This window comes from Pangasianodon hypophthalmus, chromosome 9 (genome assembly GCF_027358585.1).
Source record: "Pangasianodon hypophthalmus isolate fPanHyp1 chromosome 9, fPanHyp1.pri, whole genome shotgun sequence".
Taxonomy (NCBI): Eukaryota; Metazoa; Chordata; class Actinopteri; order Siluriformes; family Pangasiidae; genus Pangasianodon; species Pangasianodon hypophthalmus.
Window position 1 is genome coordinate 3,803,882 of NC_069718.1, and position 10,605 is coordinate 3,814,486.

A 10,605-nucleotide genomic window follows, 5' to 3' on the forward strand; every position below is an offset into this window, starting at 1 on the left:
TTCCTCTTACACCTCAGCGATTTACCAACAATTACAATGTTTAATTTATTAAAGGATGACACACTGCACTTTTTTATCCATTTGCCATTACATTTAACGTCCACGAGACAAGTCAGTTCCTGTTCTCACTTACGTTACAGCAGCTAGAAACAGTCTTTCCCTCACCAGCCGCTCTTTATTCTCTCTCTTGAAGTTAATAACACAAAAGTACGCAACTTGTTACCGAGAAACCGCAAAAAAGCGTAAACTCGTCTGTTCTGAAGATGATGAAAAACTTAAAGCTACAGCTTTACCTCTGACACTGGAGACTCCTTCCATAAATGTTACATAAACACATTTCTCCTTACAGAAAACGTCACCTTATCATCGTTGTCTTTTTTTAAATCTGTTAATGTTGAGCGTCTGCTGTAAACGTCCCTGTGAACGAGCTGTTACCATAGAAACGATAGCGTTTCAGAACGAGCACATTAATTAATATAAACCATAAAAAGCACTACTATCAGAGATGCTGTTATAGAGAATTAATCAACATCAGAACCCAGAATTCAGCAGCGCTGCGGTGTGACAGGAGGAAATGAGCGAACGTGACGTGGATCAGTGAGGATACAGTCTTTGATTGACGCCTGTTCGATGCGCTGTAGCTCCGTCTCCACCTGCTTAGAGTACTGACGCAGATCCACACCCTAAAGGAGGAAAAAAATAATAATAAAAACGTATAACGCTTTGAATTATGGAATATACGAGCTTTAGAAATATTTCTGATGGCAAAGTATTAATTAAGTTATTAATTAATAAGTATTAATTAAGCATTAGGATTTAACTTTGTATTAAGATGGAGGGAAAAGTACTCTATCAGTGATCAATGATGAGACATTTTTTATTTATTTTTTTATTTTTACTTACTGATTAGACTCAATGTTATAAATGTTATAAATAAATCAGAATGTTATAAATAAATCAGGCCGCTGACTAGCCAGCGTTGAGCGTGTGTGTCCTCTCACTGTTCTGAGAGCTTCCTGCACCAACTCGTCCTCCAGATTGGCCTGAATGTGGACTGAAGAGAAAAACAGACCTCAGTAATCTCACACTCTGTCATACACACTGTGTGTGTGTGTGTGTGTGTGTGTGTGTGTGTGTGTGTGTGTGTGTGAACTTACTGTCCACCTCGTCCAGAATGAACTCGTCTGACGACAGATCCAGATCGCCCAGGTTCAGAGGGGGCACGACGTCAGCGTCAGACTTCTGCTCACAGAAACACAGTGTGATGAAAATAAACGACGTTTCAGAGACGTGATTTAAAAACCTCGAGAGCTGGATGAAGGCGTAACGAGTCGCGACCCTCGTTTCAACACGCTAGAGATTTTATTATTTAGGACGAAGAGAAGGAGAATTGAGACGCAGCAACGGAGTCACAGAGCAGGAGCGAGGGACATGTGACCTGTAGGGGCGGAGCTAAACATAGCGCAGGCCGCTGATTGGTCACAGACTCGACCTGATGATGTCACCAGCTGAGTCTGAAATTGCGTACTGTCACAGAAACGAATGCATCCGACTCGGTACCTGCCTCGTCCGACTCGGTACCTGACGCGTCCGACTCGGTACCTGACGCGTCCGACTCGGTACCTGACGCGTCCGACTCGGTACCTACTGCATCTGCTTCTGTACCTGCCTCGTCCGACTCTGTACCTACTGCATCTGCTTCTGTACCTGCCTCGTCCGACTCTGTACCTACTGCATCCGCTTCTGTACCTGCCTCGTCCGACTCGGTACCTACTGCATCTGCTTCTGTACCTGCCTCGTCCGACTCGGTACCTACTGCATCCGCTTCTGTACCTGCCTCGTCCGACTCTGTACCTACTGCATCCGCTTCTGTACCTGCCTCGTCCGACTCTGTACCTACTGCATCTGCTTCTGTACCTGCCTCGTCCGACTCTGTACCTACTGCATCTGCTTCTGTACCTGCCTCGTCCGACTCTGTACCTACTGCATCTGCTTCTGTACCTGCCTCGTCCGACTCGGTACCTACTGCATCCGCTTCTGTACCTGCCTCGTCCGACTCTGTACCTACTGCATCCGCTTCTGTACCTGCCTCGTCCGACTCTGTACCTACTGCATCTGCTTCTGTACCTGCCTCGTCCGACTCTGTACCTACTGCATCCGCTTCTGTACCTGCCTCGTCCGACTCGGTACCTACTGCATCCGCTTCTGTACCTGCCGCGTCCGACTCGGTACCTACTGCATCCGCTTCTGTACCTGCCTCGTCCGACTCTGTACCTACTGCATCTGCTTCTGTACCTGCCTCGTCCGACTCGGTACCTACTGCATCCGCTTCTGTACCTGCCTCGTCCGACTCTGTACCTACTGCATCTGCTTCTGTACCTGCCTCGTCCGACTCTGTACCTACTGCATCCGCTTCTGTACCTGCCTCATCCGACTCGGTACCTACTGCATCCGCTTCTGTACCTGCCTCATCCGACTCTGTACCTACTGCATCCGCTTCTGTACCTGCCTCGTCCGACTCTGTACCTACTGCATCCGCTTCTGTACCTGCCTCGTCCGACTCTGTACCTACTGCATCCGCTTCTGTACCTGCCTCGTCCGACTCTGTACCTACTGCATCCGCTTCTGTACCTGCCTCGTCCGACTCTGTACCTACTGCATCCGCTTCTGTACCTGCCTCGTCCGACTCTGTACCTACTGCATCTGCTTCTGTACCTGCCTCGTCCGACTCTGTACCTACTGCATCTGCTTCTGTACCTGACGCGTCCGACTCTGTACCTACTGCATCTGCTTCTGTACCTGACGCGTCCGACTCGGTACCTACTGCATCCGCTTCTGTACCTGCCTCGTCCGACTCGGTACCTACTGCATCTGCTTCTGTACCTGCCTCGTCCGACTCTGTACCTACTGCAATCGCTTCTGTACCTGCCTCGTCCGACTCTGTACCTACTGCATCTGCTTCTGTACCTGCCTCGTCCGACTCGGTACCTACTGCATCTGCTTCTGTACCTGCCTCGTCCGACTCGGTACCTACTGCATCTGCTTCTGTACCTGACGCGTCCGACTCGGTACCTACTGCATCCGCTTCTGTACCTGCCTCGTCCGACTCGGTACCTACTGCATCTGCTTCTGTACCTGCCTCGTCCGACTCGGTACCTACTGCATCCGCTTCTGTACCTGCCTCATCCGACTCGGTACCTACTGCATCTGCTTCTGTACCTGCCTCGTCCGACTCGGTACCTACTGCATCCGCTTCTGTACCTGCCTCATCCGACTCGGTACCTACTGCATCTGCTTCTGTACCTGCCTCGTCCGACTCGGTACCTACTGCATCCGCTTCTGTACCTGCCTCGTCCGACTCGGTACCTACTGCATCTGCTTCTGTACCTGCCACATCCGACTCGGTACCTACTGCATCTGCTTCTGTACCTGCCTCGTCCGACTCTGTACCTACTGCATCTGCTTCTGTACCTGCCTCATCCGACTCGGTACCTACTGCATCTGCTTCTGTACCTGCCTCGTCCAACTCTGTACCTACTGCATCTGCTTCTGTACCTGCCTCGTCCGACTCGGTACCTACTGCTCGGCCGTTGACACAGTACGTACAGTACTGATGAGTATACGTGTGTAGTATGACTACAATCCGGACGCACTACATCCGCCATCTTGGCACTGTCATGTGACCTATGACATCATAATAACCGCAGAAACTTAAAGAGACAAAAAGTTGTCAGTTTACTCAGGTGTTAAATTCTAAATCTACTTTAGTGTAACGTTAGAGATTCGCGTTTATTCTCTGACCCACAGTGATGTTTACTCAGTTTCCCACCCTGCGATCTTTCAGCTTCCTGTTCACTATACACGCTCACTGCATGGGGTCGGACGTCATGACGTCATGATGCTACAGACCCTAAAAAGCGCACGAGAGCTGCGATGCGTCACAACACATCTCATCTCAGCATAAAGTATTGGCACCCTGTCCGTGTCTCAGTGCAAATTAATCAACACTGTCTCCATTTACAGTTATTTTTTAAAGCTGTACACGCTTATTTAGCGATTTTTATCCTTAACAAATACAAGAAAGACACTATAAAATATATTAAATATAATGTAAAGCGCGTGAGGATTACTATATGAGCGTTAATAAACATGTTATAAGTGCTGTTTCGACATTTTGGAAGCGCTAAGCTAATCAGCTGACTAGCTAGCTGCCTGTAACCTAGCAACTGAGTCTCAGAGAGCGAACTAGGACACCAAAATATATATATTTTATAAATGTTTTTATTCTTTAATACATTTCCATTCATACCTCGTCCTGTAAGTAATCCATGGCGCTGGTCGTGGAGCTGACAGCTGTGTTTCCCTCAGCAGGAGCCTCAGTGCTAACAACATCATCCGCCATTGTGGCCGGAACTACAATTAATACTACAAATAAAAGTCCCTCTTCATTTCCGGTCCGGTGGAAACGTAGCGTAGCGGTTACAAATTATATCTTAAAAATTAAAAATGTATTTAAATCAAACTATCTAATATACTACAATCGGTTGTACCACAAAATATTAACTATAACTGATAAAACTTATAATAGTTCTAACTGTATCCCTATGGTTTATACATATTTGTATGATTTGTCTGGTTGGTAAATATTTCAGGTTCTAAAAATATCAATCCTCTACTTGGGGATAATCTTTTAAAATTTGAAAACAATACTATTATTACTGCTTTATTTATTTTTATTTTACTATAACAACACTTTTTTAATTGAACAACAATAACAATAACGAATACAAACAATACAAACATATTCCGTTTGAAAACAAGAGCGTCGTCAGGGGTATTTATTACAACATAGAAACTAACTATGGAATTTAAAAAAGAGTTTAAACAAATTAAATAAAGATTTAAAAAAATCAAAGCATTCAAGGTTTTAACCGATTAACAACGTTAGCATCTGGACTTTTTTGGTCATTCGGACACTTAATCTATGACGGACCCACTTCCGGCACAAGACTGCGTGATAGTCTCGCGAGATTTCCTCCACTTCCTCTTCGCGCGGAACCAGCTTCCAAGATGGTGAGTGTGAGCTTGAGCTTTGAGACGTTGTTCAGGAAAATCGTCCAACATCGCATTTTCAGGGCTTTATATATGAACATGGAGGTTATATTTGATACCCGAACGGTGTTTGGGTTAGATATTGTGGTGTATTTTGTAGTAATGATGCGAGATTAAGTGTTTAAAGCTGTGAAAAGGTAGCAGTTATGGCGGAGCTCAGAGCTGCATTTCAGCAGGAATATAATAAACTACAGCTGTGGACTCGGTCTAATTTATTCCAAGTCTGATTTGTTGACTTATTATCTATTTTCTTAGAAGATATAATAAGTAAATATATACATGTGTGTGTGTATGCTAGCTATATGGATAACTATCTAGCTAGTGTTAATGTAAGTTTCATAAATAACTATAGTGTGCACGATACACACTGAAAAGAAAACCCAGAATATTCATACTTACGCTCTGTTTTAACTCAAAAACACCTCACTAGCGCTTCACCACAGAGTAAACTGATCTCTATAAAGACTCCAGTGATGTAAAAGTGTCTTAAGCCTTATTCAAGTGGGATTAGTTTCTCACTTAGAGGCATTTAACGTAATTAATTACGTAAATCTAAATCATTACGGTCCACGCACCAGTTTTCCACTGAGCTGAAGATCCTCGCAGTGAGCAGGTGTCTGTCCGGTCGAGCAAAGAGTACAGAACTACTGCATTTACAGAATAAAATGTCTGGATTCTTTCAGTTTTTTGTGGAAAATGTTTCAAAATGCACGCGCTTTGTTTCATTGTTTCATGGCGACATCGTAACAACGTCACGTTGGAAATTAAGCGCGTAGGTTCTGTGTTTCAGAATAAATGCAGGCCGTTTTCATAGTTTATCTGTTATTTACTAATTTGTTAACGTCACTCGCCGAAACAAACGAGCTCCATGACAAACGCTGTTTCGTTAGAACCGGAGATTGTCAAAATGCAGCGTTGTCATAGCGATGGCGTAGTAAAGTAGACTGGCTGTCTTTCTGCTTGTTTGTACGATTACGATTCTGCTGCAGATATTTAACACGATAGATTAAAGTGCCGTCACTCCGAACGCTTAGCCAGGTGTCGGATAACCAGCGCAGAGATTTAGCTCTCGGTCCGGAGTGGACTGCGCTTCCTGTTGAGTATTGATGTGATCGTGTCTTACGCCCTGTTCAGGTGGGATTAGTTTCTCATGTCAAGGCGTTTAACGTAATCACACTAAATAGTTCGTTACCGGAGTGTATCTGGGGTTTTAGTCTGAATCTGTCGTGCCATGTGCGTAAAGATGAGAGGATTTCATCTTCTATAACACAAGCAGTGGAAATAACTCCTCCAGGTGATATATCGCATCTGAACTGATGTGATTTGGGCAAGAAAGAGGATTAGGACTCGCTCTTTTCCTTCTTTCTTTCATCTTCTGCTGAAACAGAAACATTTAAACGCAGAACAGAGCAGTAGACGTGTTGAGAGTCTGGAGTTTGAGTTAAGAGACTGAGTTCCTAATACAAGTAAAGACTACAGACGTGTTATGGTCACGTGACCATCGTGAGGATCTCTGATTTGACGATGCAGAGAGGGAGAGAGACGTTCTCCTGCTCGTTAATTAACAGACGTGTGTCGGGAAAACTAATTTTACATGAAATATTACGTTACGTCCTGCTCTGACATGATTCTCTTTTTAAACGTGGTTACAAACTCTTAAATCGAATCTGTTAGAAAGAGAGAGAGGAATCTAATCTGAAGTTCCAGATACGATCATTTCACCATTTTTTTCTTCTTCTGAGTAAAAAAACCAGCACGCGTATCATGAGTGTAACCATGGTTACCTGTACGTTTCCTCCGCAGTCTCTCGTCATTCCAGAGAAGTTCCAGCACATCCTTCGTGTTCTCAACACGAACATTGACGGTAGGAGGAAGATCGCCTTCGCCATCACCGCCATCAAGGTGAGTCGAGACGCTCGTAGTATTTCTGTTTAAATATAGTGTTTAAGTGAGTTCTGGATGATGCTGACGTGTGTGTGTGTGTGTGTGTAGGGGGTTGGTAGACGATATGCCCATGTTGTCCTGAGGAAGGCCGACATCGACCTCAGCAAGAGAGCTGGAGAACTCACTGAGGATGAGGTACGACATCACTACAGCGTGGAACGAGACCGTTCTCTCGTTCAAGTGTGACGATGCTCTGAGAGAGAGAGAGAGAGAGGTGACGTGTTGACGTTTTTCTCCGCAGGTCGAGAGGGTGGTGACGATCATGCAGAATCCTCGCCAGTACAAAATCCCTGATTGGTTCCTCAACAGGCAGAAGGACATTAAGGATGGAAAATACAGCCAGGTACGAGACGAGACGAGATTAGACGAGATGAGATGAGACGAGACGTGTTCTGCACTGCTGTTTGATTTTAATCTCCTCGTAATGATAATCTGGGGTTTAATGCTGTAAATGTTTATCCATCACTGGCGACGTTTACATGCACGTCAGCGTTCCTGTATTAATCAGAATTTGGAGATGTTATAATTAATATCGAGTCACGCGTGTAAACATCGCAATCCGGTGTTCAGATTAAGACGATATTCTTTTCAATTTCCCCAAAATTCCCATTCCCGTCCCTGGAATACACCTGATTTAATCCGAAATGTGTTGCATGGAAGCATCTTAATCAGGAAATGCACAGATGGGGAAAATGAAATGCGTGTGTCAGTGTGTGTGATGTGAAAAGTTAACGTCATTGTACTGAAACATCAACATGCACATCAATATACCGATTTTAATCAGAATTTGGCGATATTATAATTAGTACTGACTACAGTGTGCACGATACACACTGAAAAGAAAACCCAGAATATTCATCCTTCTCCTCTGTTTTAGCTCCCAAACACCTCACTAGCGCTTCACCACAGAGTAAACTGATCTCTATAAAGACTCCAGCTGTGTGAAAGTGTCTAAAGCCTTGTTCAGGTGGGATTAGTTTCTCACTTAGAGGCGTTTAACGTAATTAATTACGTAAATCTAAATCATTACGGTCCACGCACCAGTTTTCCACTGAGCTGAAGATCCTCGCAGTGAGCAATTTGGCGATATTAGAATTAGTATTAACTATTGAGTTATGTAAACGATGTAAATATTCTGATTCTTCAAATTCCGATTCCTGTTCCTGGAATACGCCTGATTTAATCGGAAATTAGTTTCACGTAAACACCTTATTCACAAAATCCACTGAAAGGAGATATATGCACAGCTCAGCCAGCAAGGAATTGTGGGTGCTAACAGGCGCTTATCTGTAGACTCGGGATTTAGGAACGGCAACTCGGGCAACTTATAACATCCAAACCACGTATACAGGAATATTCCGATGCCTGTATGCATATTCGGAATACGGCTGCAACCCGGATATAGACGTTACACGGAATTTGATGTGCGTGTAAACGCAGTCGCTGAGTGTCGTCTGACTGAACAGAACCCTGGTGTGTTCTCCACCTCAGTGCGGTTCTTTAGAGAACGGAGATCTCGCTCGGGTTTGACGTTGTCTCGTCCTCGTCCGCGTGAGAAAGCGATTCGAATCGCAGCAGGAAGTGAATCAGACGTTCGATAAGACGAGATCTTTGGTGCTGATGTTGATCTGAAACTCTCTCTGCGTCTCAGTTCGCCTTCTGTTCGTCCTAAATACTGTCTGAGGTCAGAATCGTGTCCCAAATCGCTGGATGTTGAAACGAGGGTCTGAAAGGTTCCCGGATGCTCAACTGTCTCCGGTAGATTTTCACAGTGTGGATCCGTGGACACTTTTTCAGCTAATATTACCCACAATTCCTTGTGTTCGGGGAAAGAGGAGGAGTTTTGTGATGGTTCGCTTCACCGAATTCAGCCTGCGAACGTGGCGGACGAGTGTAACGTCAAGTACTTAAAGAATTTAAACGTTAAGCACTAACTGAAGTGTTTTATTTTCTCGTAAGACTAATAGTTGGATGTTGTGTAAAAAGAGTAGCATGTTTATGTCGTAGGGTCAGAGACGAAGAGACCGAGCGTCTAATAAAATGAAATGTGGAAGAATGAATCCAGGGAATGGTGAATGAAATGATACGGTATAAATATCAGGAATAATGAATGAAGAAAAGCTGAAATGCAGTGAGGAGGTTGTTTACGGTGACAGTGTGCGTAACTAGGCAACAACTTGCGTTACGTGACGCGTTAGTTAGTACGTCCCAGTACTCACGTACGACTCTTTTACTACACACTCAAGAGTGTTTACTTTTTCTTCACAAAAACACTACATACCTTTAGTACACAAGTGAACGGAGATTTAGCATCTGTTTCAGTTTCAGATCAGATAAAGCTCGACTGTTTTTATTTATTTATTTATTTTTCTTCGTCTCTATTCGTGTTCACTGACATTCTCCTGTGCATGTGTCTGATCTTGCATCGGTTTCTGTTCTGCGCAGGATCGGGTTATGAGTAAGTTTTTTTTTAAAAAAAAAAAAAAAGAACAGCATGTAGGTCCGATAAATAGTTGAGATGTTGGTGCGGGAGAAGAGAGTCTCGTCGTCCTCATCTGTCGCCGCGTCAGGATCGTAACCGCGTTATTATTAACAGTGTGACGGAAACTAATCGATTAGGTAGCGATGGATTTTAAATATCTGACAATTTAGTGTTTGTTCCTCACTCTGTGACTCGTTTCAGACGGGCACAAGGTTGTTTCGTGCTGCAGCTAGAATTAATCACAGTTTATGAAAAAGCTCTATTTTTAGGAACAGAAATAGAAATACGTAGCGATTAAAAACTTTATAATATTGGCGCCTGGTTAAATATTAATAAGGGCCCCAGTGATGAGGTGAAAGTTCTCTGATATTCTTTCTCATTCCTCTGATGATTAAAATGGCCGTCTGGGTTTTTGTGTGTTTTCTGTTTAACAGATGTGACTCAGGATTGATATTAATACTTAAATCAGTAATCGGTGGTGTTGTGTTTCAGGTTCTGGCCAACGGTCTGGATAACAAGCTGAGAGAAGACCTGGAGAGACTGAAGAAGATCAGGGCTCACCGTGGTCTCAGGCACTTCTGGGGGTGAGAGTCTGTTTTAGTAGCGTTTAATGTAATTGTATGTAGGATGTGATGATGCTGGTGTTTTGTGCTGATTTTCTTTTCTCACTCTTTTTCTTTTTTCTCCTCCGCAGTCTGCGTGTGCGTGGTCAGCACACTAAGACCACCGGCCGTCGCGGTCGTACCGTCGGTGTGTCCAAGAAGAAGTAAACGCTCTCCCTGTTCCCCGATGTCAATAAAACCACAGTTCATAAACTCCATGCTCTCCGTCTCTGTTTGTTGTTCTGCTGTGATTTCAGGATTTAATTTTCTGGTTATTGTGGGAACTTTGAGCCCTAAAATGGAGTTAAAGTAAAGAAACAAGTAAATCGGACTGAATCTGAGATTGCAGTTTTGTCAGAGTGCTTTTTAGATATTTATTTATTTATTTTAGAGAGAGAGAGAGACACACAGCATCCTTTTCCCCTTGTGACTCTATAAGCTGTCACATCTGGACCTTTCAGATGC

The 10,605-nt window shown here is 44.0% G+C and overlaps 2 protein-coding genes across 2 annotated transcripts in view; one reads left to right on the top strand and one right to left on the bottom strand.

Moving 5' to 3' along the window:
- Positions 1-4,443, bottom strand: part of vps52 (VPS52 subunit of GARP complex) — an 18,082-nt gene extending 13,639 nt beyond the window's left edge. Inside the window, exons 1-4 of the mRNA XM_053236714.1 lie at positions 4,310-4,443; positions 1,158-1,242; positions 1,002-1,054; positions 608-683 (exon numbers count right to left, since the gene is read on the bottom strand). Coding sequence (XP_053092689.1) covers positions 608-683; positions 1,002-1,054; positions 1,158-1,242; positions 4,310-4,402 — 307 coding nt within the window. The 5' untranslated portion in view covers positions 4,403-4,443. The remainder of the gene's footprint in view (positions 1-607; positions 684-1,001; positions 1,055-1,157; positions 1,243-4,309) is intronic.
- A 493-nt stretch (positions 4,444-4,936) lies between these two features.
- On the top strand, positions 4,937-10,356 carry rps18 (ribosomal protein S18). Its single transcript, XM_026909916.3, has 6 exons — positions 4,937-5,073; positions 6,916-7,014; positions 7,105-7,191; positions 7,298-7,399; positions 10,031-10,122; positions 10,233-10,356. The coding sequence occupies exons 1-6, from the start codon at positions 5,071-5,073 to the stop codon at positions 10,306-10,308; spliced, it is 459 nt and encodes a 152-aa protein (XP_026765717.1). The 5' UTR covers positions 4,937-5,070; the 3' UTR covers positions 10,309-10,356.
- The last annotated feature ends 249 nt before the right edge of the window (positions 10,357-10,605 follow it).

Coding starts and splice junctions, on each gene's coding strand:
- rps18 (XM_026909916.3), top strand. Junction 7,015..7,104: donor TCGCCATCACCGCCATCAAG/GTGAGTCGAGAC, acceptor GTGTGTGTGTAG/GGGGTTGGTAGACGATATGC. Junction 10,123..10,232: donor GGTCTCAGGCACTTCTGGGG/GTGAGAGTCTGT, acceptor TCTCCTCCGCAG/TCTGCGTGTGCGTGGTCAGC.